Consider the following 20,153-nt stretch of genomic DNA (forward strand, 5'->3'; position numbering starts at 1 on the left):
GGGGTGGCGGTGGGAGAGGGTCCTGGTGTGAGCTGAGGTGGAGGCCACAGCCCCTCACAGGAGGCCTGTGGGGTCAGGTTTGGGCCAATTGAGCTTAAGATGCCTGTGAAACCAACCGGTGGGGCTGGAGTAGGCAGAGGAAGGTCAGGCCAAGGTCCAGGCTGGAAATGCATGGTAGGACACTGCCAGCATGCGGGTGAGTTCTAAAGCGAGGAGACCAGGTGCTGTCACGTGCGAGTAAGATCAAGATTTCGGGGCGTTCAAAGGTTGGGGAGCCATGAGGCAGGAGGAAGGCCCGAGGGGTGGTGTTGCCAGGAGGAAGCGGCAGGGGCAGTGGGAAGCACAGAAGGCCGGCTCGTCCCCTCGACAGTTGGTGGTCGGGCCGAGGAGCCACTGTCATCACACTGAGCAAGTCTTCCAGTTGCTACGAGCCATTCTGAATGGGAGCTGGATGTTGTCACACAGTCTCCTTTGGTCCGGTGAATTCTAGGAACAGTTTTTCAGTGCCAGGTCGTTATATTCTTGAGCTAACCCGCTTTGCTAGCAGCTCCTCGTGCAGTCCGTCTGGTTTGGGTAAGTGACAAAGTGTGGTGGAGCGGTGGAGCGTCTTCACTTCTTTGGGAGTTTGTAGAAGGTAATTCAAGTCTGAGCCTGGTGTTTTATTTTACGGGTATTGTTAAAACTAGCAATTCCATTTTCCCCTGGTTATAGGGCTATTATGTCTATTCTTTTCAGCCACTTTTGGTAAGCTGCTTTCTTTCCCATGTTTTCAAATCGGTCTGTAACGTCCTTGTGTCTCTAACATGGACATCTGTGTTCCCGCCCCTTCCGACCAGCTCTCTCTGCTGTTTCTGCCCTCTCGTTTGGGCTCCTGCTTTCTCAGCTCCTCAGGGATTTCTCACCTTCTTTCCTAATAAGAATGGAAAGCCGAAAGCTCCCCGAAGCGTCCAGTGTGAAGCACAAGAGGGTGCAGAGAACACACATGACTCGTCATTTGATTTCTTCCCTGACACGCGCGCTGTGGTGTAGGTGGGCCACAGTCACTCCACTGAACATACACACAGCCCAGGTGTTCCTGATTCCTGACCAGCACGCTCCTCTTCCCTCTGAGGATTTTTAAAGTATTTCCCGACTGCTCTGTCATCTGTTTCCCTTGTGGGGGCTCCATCTCTCACCAAGCCATGTCCCTGTGTGTTTAGTCTGACCCTTTGCGGCCACCTTGGGGACATGCCCTTGGGGGGTGGTCTTCCAGCACACTGGCCTCACCAGGCCCTCACTGTTTCTTCAACAGCTGCCCCACGGACCTGCTGTGTGTGCTGTGCTAGTCCCAGTGTGGTACATTTCTCTCCAGCTATAAAATCACTTAGATTTTAGTAGTGACTGTGTTTTACAATCAAACCTTTTAAAACTTATTTATTTATTTATAGTGAGGAAGATTGGCCCTGAGCTAACATCTATGCCAGTCTTCCTGTATTTTGTATGTGGGATGCCACCACAGCGTGGCTCGATGAGCAGTGTGTAGGTCCACACCCAGGATCCGAACCTGCAAACCCTGGGCTGCCGAAGTGTAGTGCACAAACTTAACTACTATGCCACTGGGCTGGCCCTATTTTTATTTATGAAGGTGAGATTCACATAACATACAGTTAACGGAGTGTACAATTCAGTGGCATTCAGTACATTCACAATGTTGTACAACCCCCACGTCTCTAGTAATCTGCAACTTTAAATCATTAATGTGTCAGTAAAACTAAAAGCAGAGGCTTTCCTGGGCCACCCACTTCTACAGATGCTGGTTCTGAGCTGGGGCAGCAGAGGCCTGGGAAAGAATTGCATCTCAGTGGATCCAGCAGAGAGCCTGGTGCAGGGGCTGTAGATCCCGAGAGGAAGCCCCCCAGGACACACACTGCCCTCCCGCTGTGTGGCTCTGTCTGCGTGAATGCTCAGCTGTTAGCAGAGGTCGGGGTCACCTCTGCTCTTTGACCCTCAAACCCACCTGGGATTCCACTGAGGCAGAGGAGGCAAGACACCAGGTCCTTTCTCTTACTTCCTTCAGCACTCCTTCTCCTGCCCCCTAGCTCAAAGAGTTTTTCTTTTAATTCTTTGTCAGCAAATATTCTTAGGCTAGAACCTTGACTTCTAAAACTCTACAACCAATAATTACTTTCTTTTTTCTATGATTTCTATTCTAACAATCCTCTGTCGAAGCAACTAATACCTCATGTTTAGTTTGAATGGGCAGGGGTGGTAGGGCAGTCAATGGGGAAAAAGAATTTGAGAAATTGAAGAGAAAAATAGGTAATTCACCAATAATCAGAGATTTTAATATTCCATTTGATAACTGATAGAACTAGATGGAACATCAGCAAGGACATAGAAGATTGAACACTGTCACTCAACTGAAGCTACCTATTTATAGGACATTCCACCAATATTCTTTTCAGGTGCTCACGGAACATTCTCCAGGATACCCCATATCTTAGGCCACAAAACAAGTCACAATAAATTTTAAAAGACTGAAATTATACAAAGTATGTCCTCTAACTTCAGTGGAATTAGATATCTACAACAGAATGAAGTCTGGAAAAATCTGAAATATTTGGAAGTTAACCACATTTCAAAATAGCATGTGGGTCAAAAAGAGTGAAAATGAAAACACACCATAACAAAATTTGTGAGATGCAGCTAAAGCAGTGCTAGAGGGAAATTTATAGCTTTAAAACATCTGTATGAGAAAAGGAGACAGGCCTCAAATAAAAAACCTAGGCTTATAAAGAAACTAAAGAAAAGAGAAAATGAAACAAACCCAGAGGAAGGAGAAGGAAAGAAAGAATAAAGATTAGAGAGAAAATCAGTGAAACAGAAAACAGAAAAACCAAAAGTTAGTTCTTTGAAAAGATCAACACAATTGACAAACCCTTAGTTATAAATGAAGGAAGAGACATCACTACCACCCCTATAGAAATAGAAGGGACTTATAAGGGACACTAGGAAAACTCTATACCAACAAATGAGATAACTTAGATGAAATGGACAAATTCCTAAAAGATACAAATCACTTAAATTGACTCAAAAGGAAACAGGAAATCAGAATAGACCTATAACAAGAAACTGAATTAATAAAAAGTCTTAAGTCTTCATGCAAAGGAAAGCCCAGGCCCACATGGCTTGACTAGTGCATTCTATCCGTAACACCAATCACTCACAAAAGCTTTCAGAAAATACAGGAGGGAACACTTCCCAACTCATTCTACAAAGCTAGTGTTATCCTGATACCAAAGCCAGAGAAAGACATCACAGAAAAAGAAAACTAGAGATCACTGTCCCTCATGAATGCAGATGTAAAATCCTTAACAAAATTAGCAACCCAAATACAGCAACATCATACACCATGACCATGTGGGATTTATTACAGGAATACAAGGTTAAACATCCAAAAGTTAATTATAGTAATAGACCACAGAATAAAGGACAAAATCCACAAGATCAGCTCAATGGATGCCGAAAAACATTTGAAAAAATCCAACACTCATTCACGATAAAAAATGTCAACAAACTAGGAATAGGAGGGAGCTTCCTCAAGCTGATAACCTCTGTGGTAATTTCTGGATGCTGCTGTATGAAATCAGCACACAGCGATTTAAAACAACATGAATTTATCATCCAACAGTTGTGGAAGTCAGAAGTCTGGCCTGCGTCTCACTGGCTGGTTCCTGCTGGAGGCTCTGGGGGGGCAGGTGGGGGAATCTGTTTCCTTGCCCTTTCCTCCTGCTAGAGGCACCCACAGACCTTGGCTCCTGACCGCCTACCTCCATCTTCAAAAGCCAGCAACTGTGGTTTGAGTCCTTCACTTGCTGTCTCACACCTACCTCAGTCCCCCTGGAAAATCCACATTAATCTCAGTATCATAAGGTTAGCCAATTAGCAACCTCAGTCCCCTCTGCCAGATAACCTGGCATTGACAATTCCAGGGATAAGGACATGGACATCTTTGGTTGGGAGCATTATTCTGCCTGTCACAGCATCTATGGAAAACATCAGCTAGCATCATGATTCATGGTGAACAGCCAAATGCCTCCCCCTAAAGTCAGGAACAAGGCAAGGATGTCTGCTCTTGCCACTTCTACTCAGCATTGTACTAGACGTGCAGAAAGCACAAAAAAAGGAAAGAAAAAGAAAAAGGTAGTACACACACTGGAGAGGAAGAAGTGAAAATGTCCTTATTCACAGATGATATGATCCTCTATGTAGCTAATCCTACAGAATCCAGACCACACAGACACCTGGAACTAATGAGTTTAGCAAGGTCCTGGGATACAAGATTAATAAGAAAAATCCACTGCGTTTCTACATACTAATAACAATCTGAAAATGAAATTAAGAAAACAATTCCAAGGGCCGGCCTGGTGGTGCAGCAGTTTAGTTCACACTTATCGCTTCGGTGGCCGGGGGTTCACCAGTTCGGATCCCGGATGTGGACATGGCAAGCCATGTTGTGGCAGGTGTCCCACATATAAAGTGGAAGATCTTTTTTTTGAGGAAGATTAGCCCTGAGCTAATATCTGCTGCCAATTCTCCTCTTTTTTTTGCTGAGGAAGACTGGCCCTGAGGTAACATCTGTGCCCATCCTCCTCTACTTTATATGTGGGACACCTACCACAGCATGGCTTGCCAAGCAGTGCCATGTCCGCACCTGGGATCTGAACTGGCGAACCCCAAGCCACTGAAGCGGAACGTGCGAACTTAACTGCTGCGCCACTGGGCTGGCCCTAAGGTGGAGGAAGATGGGCACGGATGTTAGCTCAGGGCCAGTCTTCCTCAGCAAAAAGAGGAGGATTGGCAGCAGATTGCCAATCCTCCTCTCAGGGCTAATCTTCCTCAAAGGAAAAAAAGAAAACAATTCCATTCACAATAGCATCAAAAAAGTACAAGATTTATACTCTGAAAACTACAAAAATTGCTAAGAGAAATAAAAAAAGATGGAGGGGCTGGCCCCATGGCTGAGTGGTTAAGTTTGGGTGCTCTGCTTTGGTGACCCAGGGTTCGCCATTTCAGGTGGTGCAAACTATACACTGCTCATCAAGCCATGCCATGGTGGCATCCCACACAGAAGAGCCAGAATGACCTACAACTAGGATACACAACTACGTACTGGGGCTTTGGGGAGGAAAAAAAGAGGAAGATTGGCAACACATGTTAGCTCAGGGCCAATCTTCCTCATCAAAAAGTATACTTAAAAAAAAATTGAACATCTACGTAAACGAAAAGATATTCTATATTCCTTGATTAGAAGATCTTTGTGATCTTGGGTTAGGCAAAGAGTCTTAGACACCACACCAAAAGCATGAACCATAAAAGAAAACTAGTCAGTTGGACTTCATTAAAATAAACTTTTGCACTTCAAAAGACAACATTTAAAAAATGAGACAAGCCACAGACTGGGGAAAATATCTGAAAATGTTATATCTGATAATCCATAATATATAAAGTCTTAGAACTCAGTAAGAAAACAAATAGGCAAAAGACTTGAACAGATATGTCACTAAAGAAGACATAAGAATGGCCAATAAACTTGAAAAGGTCCTCAGCATGACCGTCAGAGAGACACAAAATCAGCATAGCCAAAAGTGAAATAAAGCGACCATACCAAACATTGGCGAGGATGTGGAACAAGTGGAATTCTCCTACTTTGTAAAATGATACAACCACTTTGGAAAACAGTTTTTTAAAAAGCTAGACACAAATACTATATGAGCCAGCAATTCCACTCCTGAGAGGAATGAAACACGTCCACACGAGAAGGCTCATCCAAATCTTCACGGCTACATCACTCACAGTAACCCCGATGGAAGCGCCAAACATCCATCAGCTGGCGATGGATAAACACAACATGTCAAATCCAGACCACGGGAACTACTCAGCTTAACAAGGAATGAAGTACCGACACGTGCTACCAGGTGGATGGGCCCTGAAAACATTACGCTCGGTGAAAGAGGGGAGACAGAAACGCCCACGTTGTATGGGAATGTTCTAAAACTGGATTGCGGGTCTGGCTGCACAAGTCTGCAGATTTCCTAAGAATCACTGAATCGTATACTTACCACAGGTGAATTTATGGTGTGCGAATTACATATCAATAAAGCTGCTTTAGAAAAAGAATTGTTGGGTAAAGTCACATGGGTTAATACTTTATAACACTATACTAATAACTAATTAGCCAATACTTCTGAAAAAAATTTCAGCCTAGACAAAGAGAAAATGAAGTTAAGGAGGAAAAAAGATAACATTTATAACAGTATCAAAAAGTAACAACCATTTAGGAAAAAATCTAAAAAATATATGCAAGACCATAACATAGGAATCTACAAAAACACCAGAGAAACCAAAGCAGCCCTAAACGGAAGGAGGAATTGCACTCCGTCCACAGACGGGGAGACTCAGCATCGTGAAGAGGTAGGTTCTCCACAGATGGCAACAACTCAGCCCACAGCCGGCTGTCTGGCTTTGCTTTAGACATTCGACAAGCTGCTCCCAGCGTCTAAGGAAACAGAGGACCACGAGGAGCACGATGCTCCTGGAGGAGAGGACGAGGGGAGGACGTGCTCTACCAGTTGCCTCAACTTACCGAAAAGCCTCCATGGTTCAGGTGGAGTGTGAGCGAGGCCACAAGCCCAGGAAGGGCCACGGCTGATCTGGACCCGGAGTCCCGCAGAGGCGATGCCGAGAGCAGGGAGGACAGGGGAGCCGGCGCCCCGAACGGCGGGGGGCAATCGTGACCCGCTGAGAAGAATCCAGGTTGAGTTCCAGCTCACACTCGCAGAAGTGGGTGAGGGAGAATGGGGCGCGCAGGGGTCGAGGTAAAAGGGGAGCAACAACTGCTTGCAGGATGGTTCAGGAGGAGACACGCAAGCGCATCTGCCAAACAGGACTGGAAACCACGAAGGGCTGCATAAATTGACCTACATTAAAAAAACTGGTGGAATTTTTCCATCTTTATTGTTGATATTTGAGGAATCAAGTTCAAGATGTAACATTTAAGGAACACCTATGAGACCACATTAAAATTAAGAACTCTCACCAGAATCTTGACAAAGAGACTGAAAAGACAAACCACAGAGCAGGAGAAAACACTGGCCACACGCACCTGAGAGAGGGCTTGTGACCAGGATATGATTTTTTTTAAACGTCTTATAAATCAGACTGACAAATAGAAAATCGGTAGGAGACTTAGATGCATTTCACCAGGCAGGACGACCCACTGGCCAGCGAGTCTCTGAAAGCCGCTGTCGCATTGGTGACTGAGGAAACTTGGAACAGTAAAAGCCACTGGCCACTCCCACTGGGGGGCAAGAGGAGACAGGGTGGGCTGTGGCATCAAGGGCACCCCCATTGGCCCCAGGAGGGAGTGACCCCCTGACACTCAGGGAGGGTTGGCCTCACCTGCCAAGAAGACACACACCCTGGTCCCAGTGATTCTATTTAGGACCAACAGAAGGCACGCACCAGTGCCCCAGGAGACCCAGACCCAAAGGCTCACATAGCAGCAGGAAGTGAACTCAGTGTCTGTCAGCAGCAGATGGATGAGCACATCCCGTGACATTTCTGACTGCATCTAGGACTTGGCTGAATCACACATCACACAAGCAGCCAGATGGAGTGCTGCTGTGAGCCCCCGCTTACGTGAAGATCTAAACAGGCGGACTACACCAGAGTCCTCGGGGAGACCCTCGGGCGGTCACCCAGGAGGAGGGGTCCGGGCAGTGAGCAGCTTGCGACTCAGGACAGGCCCCTCTGGGGGAGCAGGGACCAGAGGCGGCCCGGGGGCAGGGACAGAGGCATTCTTTCTAGAACTGAGCAGGCGGCACACTGACGTTATTGTAAGATCAAGAAAGGTTTGAGAATACCCAGGCCCGTGGCCCAAATCCTGATGCGGGTCCCCCCCGCAAGCTCCACTGGGATTCACAGGAAGTCTCCCGTCCTCCCGTCCAGACATGAACCCCAGATGCCAACTCTCCCGTCCCAGTCCGCGTGCTCGTGCTCCCACCTCAGCCCTCACGGCCTCCAGTCAGGCAGAGAGGGCCCTCCATGCGGGGAACTTTCTGGAGAAGAGGCCTGGCTGGCGCCGGAGCTCTTGCTGAGTCCACACTTTCTACTGTGTAAATGTATGTTTACTGTGTAATTTTCTGGGTGTGGACTTTCTCCCTGTGGATCTATAATTTCTCAGAAGAGAAGCTGAGAAATGACCTGGGAAAAAATCAAAGCTCAATAAAGGGATAGAGATAAAGCTGCCTCCCTCCCACAATGCCTCAGGCCCGGGAGCTCCAGAGGGGTCTCCATGGCCGGGCCCCTAGCCTCTCCTGGGCCCAGCAAGTGGCCAGGCCACAGACAGCCAGGGCAGAGCTTTTGGACCCCTTGGGGGAGGGGAGGGGGTGCGGCCAGCACCGGCCCACCTTCCTGCTTCCCCTCCCCACCGTCCACGCCCCCAGGACGCAGCCCTGCCTTCTCCCTTTGAGAGTCCCCCAACCCTCAAGGAGCCTCGCCCTCCCCAGACCTGGTGTTGCCCCTTCCAGCCCCTCCCAGTCCCTCTTGAGCACAAGCCCACCGCCCCAGGCAGAGCAGAGGGACTAGGGGGCAGGCACAGCTGACAGCCAGAGGACGGGTCCTGGGGAGAGGAGGGAGGGGAGCGCTGGAGGGCCGCACTGCACCTGCCAGCTCCTGGAGGGGACGTAGTCGGAGCAGGAAGAGCAGAGCCAGGGGCTGGGGGACGAGGGTGCACCGGGCTACCCTCACTCGAGGCCACTCCAGCTGGTAGCCTTCTTCCCTGCCTGACCCGGGGCTGACCTCAGGCCAGGCAAGGCCCTGGGCACAGTCCCAGTGGCCTGTGCACAGAACAGGGTGGCCGTACCCCCACAGGAGCCCTGGAGGACAGTATGGGGGCCCTGAGCCAGGCCATCCCCCACCTTCTCCCTGGGAGGGCGGCGCCAGGGAGACAAACACAGGGCCGCGGGGGCCCTGCCAGGTGTTCCTAGAAGAGAGGCCGGGGGAGGGGCAGGGCCAGACACCAGCTCACCCTGAGGTCACAGGAGAAGCCCTGGGGAGCCTGAGTGGGACCCCGCCCAGACTGTCAGGAAATGGGGAGGGGGAGAGGGGTGGTCACCGTGCCAAGGCAGAGGGGCAGGCCCACTGGGAAATATGGTGGCTCTTGCTTAACCCCCACATGGCCTTTGGCTGCGTGCGAGGACCCCAGGAGCTGTCCCAGGGCCCCCACCCATGGGCAGACGGCCAGCCGAGCACAGGGGCCTCCTCTCCTGGATCCCTCAACCTGTCCTGAGCACCAGCCTCTCACAGGCTGCCCCAGGGACACCCTGGCTCTCACCTGCCTGCTGCCCCAGCTCTGCCCAGCCCAGTCCTGCAGGGAGATGGGGGTGGGATCAGGAGGACAGGGGGTGGGGGACAGGACCCTTGGCCCTCAGAGCTGCACCACGGCCCCCCATGGAACCAGACGGCGGCTTCAGGGCACAAGCAGCCCCCCAGCTTCTCCCAGGCTGTCTGCACCACAGGCCCTTGGTGCTGATGCTGGCCACCCGGCACGAGGGGGTTAATGGAGCCCGGGCCAGCAGAGCTGGGCTGGCCGGTGACAGGACGCTGGCTGCCCCAGCGGTGGAGAAATCCAGAGGGCAGGAGCAGCCGGCCCCGGCAGACGCACCCTGCTCGCTGCCTGCCTGCGGCCTGCTCTGCACGCGGGATGGCCCTGAGGAGAGGTGAGGCCCTGAGTGCTCTGGCCAGTGGCTCTGGGGGTGGCCAACCCTGTGCCCAAGCCTGCTGGGGAAGGGGCAGCCCCCAGGGGAGGCTCAGCAAGGGTTGGGCTGGGGGACTCTGAGAGCCCATTGGGAGGATATCGCTGCTGGGGTTTTGGGGGCCACAGCTGCACCTAGCCCCAGAGGATCTCCACTACTTCTTCTCACCTCCTCTCCTTCCCAAGGGCCCAGGATGGGAGCGCAGGGAGGAAGGGCGAGGAGAAGGCAGGGCGGGCGTCTCCTCACACCTCTCCCCCGGGGCCTCACCCTGGACGCTCTGCTGGGCCAGGGCCTGCTCCCCTGTCCCCTCAAGAGGCCTCGCCCCACCCAGCAGGCTGTGAGGCACCCTCCGGCACTGCCTGTGCCCCCACCCCAGGATCCTGCGCTCTCCCAGAGCAGGGACGGGCCTGATGCGGTGGGCAGCCAGTGCCCAGCGGAGGTTTTGGGACATTGTTGCTGGGGAGCCTGGTGCCCTTTGTCCTGAGGCACAGCCTGACCCCTGGTGGGTCAATGGTCTAGGGTCTCGTGTCCCCGAGGCCTGCGTGTTCCTTTCCCCACCCCAGTGCTGGGATTTCTGAGCCAAGTCCCTGGGTGCAGCCTGCCGATGCCAGGGAGCTGGCGGGTGAGTGCCCCCTAATCTGAGGGCCTAATCGGGGCAGTGGGTGCCCAGCTCACTGTCCAGCCCCCATGGGCTCTGAGTACGTACCCACCCAGGCCCACTCCAGACGTTCATTCCCTCACTTACGTCTTCCTCCAGGCTCGCCTGGCAGCCTGGCCCAGCTCAAGTGTCCACCCTGGGGACACGGACAGCCACATGGCCTAATCGCCAGGTGCGCCTCCCTCAGTTTTCTCTGGAACAGGCATTGCCACCCCATCGGTCCTGCGGGGTGGAAAGGACAGTCCGTTTTGAGCCAGAAGATGTCCTATTTGAGTGGGCTGACTGCGACTGTCAGCTCGGCCCTTTCTCCAGGCTGGTCAACAGCACCCCTCTTGCAGGCACGGGCTGCGTCCGGGGCTAAGCTCCACGGTGGCCCCGGGTGTGGGCTGAGGCCTGGCAGGCTCCAGGTCTCACATCCGCCCTCAGTGCCACCCCCCCACACCCCTCTCCCACAGGAGGCCTGGCCCTGGCGGTGCTGCTGGTCTCCTGGGCGGCACGGGGCCCCTGTGGCCTGGAGGCCGCAGAGCCCGGAGGACCGGGGGACGCTGAGGGCCTGCAGTGCCCGGCCGTCTGCACCTGTGGCCACGACGACTACACGGACGAGCTGGGCGTCTTCTGCAGCTCCCGGAACCTCACGCGGCTGCCGGATGGCATCCCAGCTGGCACCAGGGCCCTGTGGCTGGATGGCAACAACTTCTCCTCTGTCCCCGCGGCGGCCTTCCAGAACCTCTCAGGCCTGGGCTTTCTCAACCTGCAGGGCAGCTGGCTGGCCGGCCTGGAGCCCCAGGCACTGCTGGGCCTGCAGAACCTGTACCACCTGCACCTGGAGCGGAACCAGCTGCGCAGCCTGGCGGCCCGCACCTTCCTGCACACGCCGGGCCTGGCCTCGCTCGGCCTCAACAACAACCTCCTCAGCAGGGTGGACGAGGGCCTCTTCCAGGGTCTGAGCAACCTCTGGAACCTCAACCTCGGCTGGAACAGTCTGGCCGTGCTCCCCGACACGGCCTTCCAGGGCCTGGCCAACCTCCGGGAGCTGGTACTGGCAGGCAACAAGCTGGCCTACCTGCAGCCCGCGCTCTTCTGCGGCCTTGCCGAGCTGCGGGAGCTGGACCTGAGCAGGAATGCCCTGAGGAGCGTCAAGGCCAACGTCTTCGTCAAGCTGCCCAAGCTCCAGAAGCTCTACCTGGACCACAACCTCATCGCCGCCGTGGCCCCCGGCGCCTTCCTGGGCATGAAGGCGCTGCGCTGGCTGGACCTGTCGCACAACCGCGTGGGCAGCCTCCTGGAGGACACCTTCCCGGGCCTGCTGGGCCTGCACGTGCTGCGCCTGTCGCACAACGCCATCGCCGGCCTGCGGCCCCGGACCTTCAAGGACCTGCACTTCCTGGAGGAGCTGCAGCTCGGCCACAACCGCATCCGGCAGCTGCCGGAGAAGGCCTTCGAGGGCCTGGGCCAGCTGGAGGTGCTCACACTCAACAACAACCAGATCCAGGAGGTCAGGCCGGGCGCCTTCCTCGGCCTCTTCAACGTGGCTGTCATGAACCTCTCTGGCAACTGTCTGCGGAACCTTCCAGAGCAGGTGTTCCAGGGCCTGGGCAAGCTGCACAGTCTGCACCTGGAGGGCAGCTGCCTGGGCCGCCTCCGCCCGCACGCCTTCGCCGGCCTCTCGGGGCTGCGCCGGCTCTTCCTCAAGGACAGCGGCATCGTGGCCGTGGAGGAGCAGAGCCTGTGGGGGCTCGGGGAGCTCCTCGAGCTGGACCTCACCTCCAACCAGCTCACGCACCTGCCCGGCCGGCTCTTCCACGGCCTCGGCAAGCTGGAGTACCTGCTCCTCGCCCGCAACCGGCTGTCGGCACTGTCGGCGGATGCCCTGGGGCCCCTGCAGCGCGCCTTCTGGCTGGACGTGTCGCACAACCACCTGGAGGCCCTGCCCGAGGGGGTCCTCTCGCAGCTGGGGCGGCTGCATTACCTCAGCCTCAGGAACAACTCCCTACGGACCTTCGTGCCGCAGCCCCCTAGCCTGGAGCGCCTGTGGCTCGAGGGCAACCCCTGGGACTGCAGCTGCCCCCTCCAGGCCCTGAGGGCCTTCGCCCTGCAGCACCCCACCGTCGTGCCACGCTTCGTCCAGGCCGTGGTAGAGGGGGATGACTGCCAGCCCGCCGTGTACAACTACAACAACATCACCTGTGCCAGCCCTCCTGGCGTCTTGGGCCTTGATCTGCGGGACATCAGCGAGGCCCACTTTGCTCACTGCTGATCTGAGGCTTGCCCAGCTGGACACCGCCCTGGGGTCAGAACGGGCCCTCAGCATCGCCGGAGCCTGCGGGCACATGGCCCCTCAGCTTTCGGGGGCCAGGCCCCATACTGCACACTTGCTGGGGTCCCTCCTCCAGGGGACACACAGTTCTGGGGCTTTGTTGGTGCAGGCTCAGGACCTGTGGGCACCAGCCTGGTCCCTGAGGACCTGACCAGGACGGTGGGGGGTGGGCGGGCGGGCACAGCCCTCCCCATCTGTCATCAATTAAAGCAGTCTAATAAACACAACGTGCGACCACAGGGATAACACTCGGGGGAGGGGAGGGAAGCGCTGGCCCCGGCTTGCTGCGGTCCACCCCGCCATGCCCTCCATGCTGCGTGCCCTTTGCAGTTCCTCCCCTTCCTGTGCCTGGACTCTCTCCACGTCCCCCGACCCCTGGGCCCTCCTGGGACACCAGCCCTGACCTGAGGAGTGGCGGGCACTTACTCAGGTCCTTCCAGAACCTCATTGTCCTGGTCCTGGCCCTCCTCTTTGGGCAGTGTCCTCAGAGGCAGCCTGGTCATCGGAAGCCAGAGCCAAGCTACGGTGGCCGCTGCTCCGAGAGGACCAGTAGTTAGCGGTGGAGGCCCGACTGGGCCCAGAGTGGGGCCGAGCCTCACTCCCCAGGATCATGTGTTCCCATCCAAACCCCTCAACGGCCCCCTGCCGCACGCCACCGCCTCGGCACAGCCCCACCCACCCCCCTTCCAGGAAACCTCCGTCTGTGGCGCAGCCATCACTCTTCCCACCTTCCCCCGGGGAGTGCTACCTGAGGCTGCATCCTGGACCCCTGGCTCTGCTGACAGCCCAACCTCTCCCCTTGGAAAGGAGGGCACACAGCACCACCAGTCTGCTTCCTGGAACCGCTTTCCCTCCTGGCCTGCTGAGAGGGTGCAGGCAAGCACAGAGCCCTGGGACTCTCACTGCGTTCCAGACGCATCCTCTTTGCGCTTGGCTCTGCCAGGTCTCCACACTGTGGAGGGACGTGGTGGGCACTTGGCTCTAGGGGCCAAGCGTCCCCACTCACCCGTTTCTTCGCCATCACAAATTCCTCCACAAACTCCTACCTGACTCAGCACAAGGATAGGCCTGCCCGAGTCTGTGGAGGCCTGTTGACAACGGCACTACTGGCCCAGCCCCCGGACTCAGGGAGTGAACGCTGCCTGCTCTAGGATGCAGCCACTGCGGCAGAGAGGCGGGGCCAGGGCGGAAAGATCTAGAAACATCAGACTCGTAAGCAGGGTGGTAAGACCTGTTTAATTGTGAGTTCCTCTGAAGTTACAAGTGTAGCACCTCACAGGGTGTTCCCCTCTGTCACCATGATCTCTTGCAGACTCACAGGCTGCTGAGAACCCAGGGCCACTGAGGACAGCAGTGGCCCGGCAAGCCTGCAGACACACCAGCTGTGTGAACAATGTGGGGACAGCTGGGAAGGGCAGCCTGTCCGCCTGTCGGGCGTGTGAATACTGAGATGTGAAGAGTGAATGTGATGTCACCAGAGGGCTCAGGCCACGGCACCTGGACCCCACAATGTCCCCTGGGCCCCCAGGCCAACTTGGCAGAGCCACTCACGGTTAGCAGCTCTGATGCCAAGATGCTGCACAAGCACCAGAAATGTCTCTGAGGGCAGGGCCCCAGCAGGGAGACGCGAGCATGTGACAGCCAAGGGCCAGCCTCTGTGGGTCCTGGGAACTGCGCCCAGGACCCCTGCTCGAGTGCGTGAGCTAAAACCCACGTGGCCAGGAGGAGGTGCTCAAGGCCGCCTTGGTCAGGGGAGCTGAGCAGGCGTCTCGTTTAGAATCTTCTGGGCTATGGAGGAGAGGGCGGGAAACGCAGGGCTCTTGGGGAACTCCCGGATGAAGTCTCGGCCCTCCTCCAGGCTCCTTGTGAGCTCGGGGTCCAGGGGCACAGAGCCTGTGAAGACCGGAGGGGAGGGGCCGGGGAAGGGGTGAGGCGGTGAGAGGAGGTCCGGGCCGGGAGGGCATGTCCACTGCCGCTCAGGAGCCTGTCGGCACTGCTTGCATCCAGTGGACACCCCGCTGGCGCTCCCGCTGAGGCGTGGAAGGTGCTCGGGCTCCATTTCCACCTCGAAGGCCGGCAGCCGGCCCAGCAGGTGCAGCACCCCACTCCCGCGCTCTGCCCGCTGGAAACGGTGCAGGACGAGCACTGGAGACAAGCCGGCAGGGACCACCGGTGCCCCCTGACAGAGGCGCTCCCGGAGCCACAGCCGCCCCTCTGCTCCTCCAGGGTCCCAGCAGGCGTTTCAGCTGTGGGGGCCCCTCAAAGCCTGGGGTGGGGCCAGCGTTCCCCTAACAGGGCAGCTCTCTCCAGCTGGTTAGTGGTAACCAACTTCTCAGAGATGAGCTGAAACCCACAGCTCGAGGCAGACGAGAGGAACTGGCTCTGCCATCTTTCTCTCTCTCAGGTGTTGGGGGCACAGGCAGGTCAGCCCACCCAGGGCAGAGGCCCGAGGGGGTGGCCCTGACTGCTCACCTAGGAAGGGGACTCCAGCATGTCTGGCCAGCTCCTCGCCACCTCCCCTGGAGAAGACGTTGGTGCACTCCTAGGACACAGAGGCATGGAGTCCCTCCAGGACTCGCTCTCCACACTTGAGGGGCTGGGCCAGGGATGGCAGCATCCTTGCCCCCAGTCACCCACGCCCCGCCCCACCCCAGGCTGGCAATCCGCCCAGCACCTCCCCACGACTCACCGCGCAGTGCGGGCAGACGAAGCCGCTCATGTTCTCCACGAGCCCGACCACCCGCAAGCCCGTCTTCCTACAGAAGGTCAGCTCCCGCCTCACGTCCCCCACGGACACCGCCTGAAGGCCGGCAAAGACACGAGACTTGCCAGTGGGCATCCCGGAAACTCAGCCAAGATGAGTGTGAAGAGCAGGGAAAAGCGTCCCCAGGGTGCAGTACCTGTGGTGTGGTGACCACGAGGGCCCCCAGGGGACTATAGGGGCGCAGGGCATCCACAGTGGCCATGTGCTCATCAGAGGTCCCTGGGGGTGTGTCCACAACCAGGTAGTCCAGCTGTCCCCAGGCCACGTCAGACACAAACTGCTTTATCAGCGCTGCAAAGATCCAGGGAGGCCGGGGCCTGTGAGGGGCTCCCTGAGCCCAGTGCCTCCACCAGCCTCCAGGCACAGAGCCAGCTCCACAGGCCCCGGGGCCGGCTGACAGCAGGACAGCCAGCAGGACAGCCAGCACAGGAGGAGCAGGTGGCGCAGCAGGGTGGCCATCCCTGCCCCAAGGAGCACTCCTTTCTCCCCAGCTGCTGGGCCCCCTCCACCCCTGCAGACTCCTGCTCAGGCCTTAGCCGAGGACGGTGAGCTGTGGCCTTCTCAGGAGTGGCTGAGCACCTCCAGCACTCTTGGCCGAGAGATGGCACCTGCGGTGGGACACCCATTGGCACGTGCTGAAGACCCCACCCCAGCCTGCTGCTCGCCACTGGTGGCCTCGCACTGCCAGTTAGACGGGCTTAATGCCACCTGCTGGTGCAAGGGCACCGAGGCCAGCCTCGGCGCCCCCACAGCATCCGCCACAGCATGGGTGGCCTCCTGTCTGAGCAGCCCAGCCCTGTCTGCCCCAGGGGTGGGGACGCGGTAGCTGGACGCACATGCGCTGACTGCTCATGGGAGCCGCGGACAGTGGCTTAGAAGTGAAGAGGCTCCAGCTTTACCCGAGGGCCATGCTGTGTGGGGAGGCCGGGGCGGGAGGAGAGCTGGCCTGGCTCCCACGCAGCTTTTTAACTGAACATGGAGGGGGCCGCGGGAAGAGGCTGTCCCCTGCCCGGTCATTACCGTTCTTCTTGGGGCCTCTCCACACCACGGCCTCGTCCGGCTTCTCCAGGAGGAAGCCCACGGACATGAGGGAGATGCTCTGCTCCTGGTCCACAAAGACAGGCACCCAGCCACTGTCACACTGGTGCACAGCCCTGCCCTGTGCCCGGAGCATGCGGGGGATGCTGGGGCCACACAGGTCCACGTCGAGGATCCCCACCTGCAGGGAGGCAGGACATGCACATGGTGTATAGGGGCCTCCCAAGGCAGGGACACCGTCAAGCAGGAAGAAACCAGCCGGCTGCCCTGTGTGTCCACCCACAAGGGGCAGGGGTGGCTCAGGAGGGGAAAGAGGGAGGGTCGCACCTTTTTGCCCGCGTGGCGCAGGGCCAGGGCCAGCTCCGTGGAGATGGTGCTTTTCCCAACACCCCCCTTTCCCGAGAGGACGAGGATGATGTGCCGGACGCCGGCCAAGTTTCCAGGCTCTGGTCAGGAGGATAAGAGGGGAGGTGAGCAGGGAGGGCCTTTCACACCAGATGCTCTTCACTGCTCACTCCCCACAGGGTCACCAAGCACCTCCCACATTTGAGTCCTGAGACCTGCCCTTCACCCCACTGACCGCTGACCTGCTGGTTCCTCCAAAGCTGCTGCCCCCGCTCCCATCTGAAGTGGGGCTGCTAGGGCAGGCAATGCCCCCAAACCACTCCTCTTTCTAGTGTGCACATGTGTGACTGCACACCTGTGAGCTGGCAGGCACATGGGTGAAACGACCCAGAGACTGCCAGCTCCCAGCTGACTCCAATGGGAAATGGGCGCAGATGAACATCATCACAGCCTGGTGGTATGTCCGTGCCGGGGGAGCTCCTACCCCTGCTCCTAGGACCCACGTCTGATCTGTGGGCTCCCAGCCTGCTCCCCTGGGGTCAGAAGAGGACTCAAGGCAGCCCTGGGCTCTAGTTCTCAGGAGGGACACTTACAGCTCTGGGGACCCAGCATCACCTGGCTACCTCAAGGCCTGCTCTTGTGTTGGCCGGGCCTTAAGAAGCCCCAAGTACAAAAGGGCAGCCACGGGATGCACGCTCCTCAGGCAGGCCTCGGGCCCAGCAACTCTGGATCCCTGTGGCCGCCAGCCATTCTGCCCCAGCTCCTCTTCCTTCCAATGAGCCCGAATTGACACCGAGTAAATATTCACCATCTCAATCACTGCCACCCCACAGGGGTGCCATCTGCATACACACAGCCCTCAGCCTCATACCCCCAGGTTCCTGCCTCAGCGCCCTGGGGGCCTCACCATCCCCATTCCCACTGGGCTCCAACAAGCTGCTCTCTCCAGCACCCTCGCCACACACCCGGGCCCTCGGGAGAAGCTCAGCAAACGACACATAAATGCTGTCCCTCCTCCTGACCCACCTCTTGGTCTTGCTAGGCCTCCAAGGCCTCCCTAGGGAGAACTCGGAGGGCACCCGCCCTGGCTTTCAGGCAGGTCCTTGTCACAAATGCGTTACAGTGCTCCTCCCAGGCCTCCTTCCAGCAGTCGGGGCTGGGAGATCTCGTAAGGTGACGAGGAAAGGGCACACTCCCCATCCAGATCTCTGCCAGCAAACACCAAGCCCCTGACATCTGGGCTCGAGGTCACCCCTGCCGCAACTTAGAAGGTTGTTACTTGCATTGCTTTACTACCAAAAGCTAGCTAGGAGTCAATTTCACTTCTGTGGGGGGGAGGGGCAGGGTGACCGGAAAGAGCAAGCCACTGTGGATCCTGATTTCTCCTCTGCTGTTAGTGCGGTTCTGTGCAGCCAATCTCCCAGCAGTGACAACTTGCTTTCCCCACTGGTGGGAGTGGGGAATTTTATCTGCTTGAGCATCAAAAAGGACCCTGATGTGCTCAGGTAACTGGAAGGAGCAGTGAACTTCTCACACAGCAATCCTTAGGGGTCAATCACGAGAACCTTTCACTCTTAAGTAAAGTGACAAAGTTTATGAGTAGATGAGCAATGACGTATTTACCCAGTGCCTACCGTGGGAGACTGTGCTGGAAGGGGCAAAGGAAAGCAGTAGCTGCCCACAGAAGGACCTCAGGCCCCATTCACAGACAAGCCCCTGACAGCCTCCTTACTAAGTCCGCCCAACAGCTATTATTTGATACACTAGACAAATAGGTAAATTTTTGTATACAAAGAATCTCTCTGGAAAGCCTCTGGACACAGGGAGGTCTTGTGTTTTGGCTTTTTTCTGCATACCCCATTAGGCCTTCTGAGGTTTTAATTTTTTTTTTTGAGGAAGACTGAGCCTGAGCCAACATCCGTGCCCATCTTCCTCTACTTTATATATGGGATGCCTATCCCAGCATGGCTAGCCAAGTGGTGCCATGTTCGCACCTGGGATCCAAACCCGTGAACCCGGGGCCAGAGAAGTGGAACGTTGGAACTTAACCGCTGCACCACCCCGCCGGCCCCAGCCTTTTGAGTTTTTAATGTGCATTTTTTCAACCCTGGTTAAAAAAGAAGCCTGGATCAACCTAGAAGATAATCTTCACACTTTGCAGTAAGTCTGGCCTTATCATAACAAGCCGTTTCAGATGTTTTTCTCCAGTGTTACATTTATAAACTGATGGATGAGTAAAGCGGTCTAAGAGCTTGGTGCCCAAGATACCAGACACAGGTCTTTTAGAAGGTAACGTGCCCAACCACTACCTATGGAACCTATTCTGGCTCACCTGTGCAAATCCGATCACACCTACTTGCGTGTATTCCGTTCCACACACTTCCGTGTTTCTAAGTACTAAGGCTTAGAAAGCTAGAATACTACTTCCACAGAGAATTAGAGGCGTGTGAAGTCCTAGTTTCTTCTCTTTAAAGCTCAGTACTTACGACTTCTTTTAAAGTCCTGTTTAAAATCTAAGATTCAAAGCTTCCGGATCACCAGGCCACCAAATCAAAAACCCACGGCATAAAACGGGGCAGTATTTCTGCTTTTCACATCAAAAACTGGTCTGTGTTATCTGCAGACACGGACGACGGTCCCCTGCGCGGCACATGCACGCGCGGCGCTGTCATCACCGCGGACTCGCCCCTGAAGGCGTCGTGCACACCCACACGGCACCTCTGCGGCCGTAACGCAATCGTTAAGGGGACGACCTGCTAAAAGCCCAGAGCCCGGACCAGCGGCTGCCGGCCGACCCCTTTCCGCTCCCCTCAGCTGCACGGACCCGACGCTGCCCACGGGTCCCGCACACTCACCCGCGGCCGCCTCCATCCCTCCCGCGGCGCCGCGCGGCTTCCGTCCACTTCCTCCGGCGACCCCCCCCCCCCCGCCTTCAGGCCAGAGTGAAGAGCCTTCGGACCAATGAGCAGCGCGAGCCCGCCCACTGACCCCTCTTGATAGGCCACTCGCGCTTCCCTCAACCAATCAGTTCGCACGTGGGGGTGCACGCAGATTCCGGCGCGGACGGCGTACCGGAGACGGACCCACTTCCGTATCAATGCCTGACTATGGGGCCGCCTCCCTTCCTGCCCCGAGTCCAGTGGCCGCGCGGGCCTTGTCTCCGGGCGCTTGAGATCGACCAATGGGGACGTCGAGTCAGGACTGACAGGGCCAGCAGCCTCTCGGCAAGAGGCT

At 56.6% G+C, this 20,153-nt stretch overlaps 2 protein-coding genes across 5 annotated transcripts; one reads left to right on the plus strand and one right to left on the minus strand.

The window, feature by feature from the left end:
• The first annotated feature begins 9,476 nt into the window (after positions 1-9,476).
• IGFALS (insulin like growth factor binding protein acid labile subunit) lies at positions 9,477-12,988 on the plus strand. Its single transcript, XM_014848938.3, has 2 exons — positions 9,477-9,761; positions 10,911-12,988. The coding sequence occupies exons 1-2, from the start codon at positions 9,602-9,604 to the stop codon at positions 12,710-12,712; spliced, it is 1,962 nt and encodes a 653-aa protein (XP_014704424.1). The 5' UTR covers positions 9,477-9,601; the 3' UTR covers positions 12,713-12,988.
• Positions 12,989-13,989: 1,001 nt separating this feature from the next.
• Positions 13,990-20,128, minus strand: NUBP2 (NUBP iron-sulfur cluster assembly factor 2, cytosolic). Of its 4 annotated transcripts, none has more exons than XM_044747255.2 (7): positions 19,992-20,128; positions 16,902-17,020; positions 16,557-16,755; positions 15,673-15,827; positions 15,462-15,572; positions 15,245-15,314; positions 13,990-14,665 (listed from the first exon to the last, which is right to left on the minus strand). In XM_044747255.2, exons 3-7 carry the CDS (start codon positions 16,708-16,710, stop codon positions 14,520-14,522), a joined length of 636 nt encoding a protein of 211 aa, XP_044603190.1. In that variant the 5' UTR covers positions 16,711-16,755; positions 16,902-17,020; positions 19,992-20,128; the 3' UTR covers positions 13,990-14,519. The 4 variants fall into 4 exon arrangements, with proteins under 4 accessions (XP_044603190.1, XP_014704422.1, XP_070341357.1 ...); XM_014848936.3 differs by having other exon boundaries at positions 19,775-19,992; XM_070485256.1 differs by lacking the exon at positions 19,992-20,128 and adding an exon at positions 19,252-19,811.
• Positions 20,129-20,153: the final 25 nt, after the last annotated feature.

Source organism: Equus asinus, chromosome 14 (genome assembly GCF_041296235.1).
Source record: "Equus asinus isolate D_3611 breed Donkey chromosome 14, EquAss-T2T_v2, whole genome shotgun sequence".
NCBI lineage: Eukaryota > Metazoa > Chordata > Mammalia > Perissodactyla > Equidae > Equus > Equus asinus.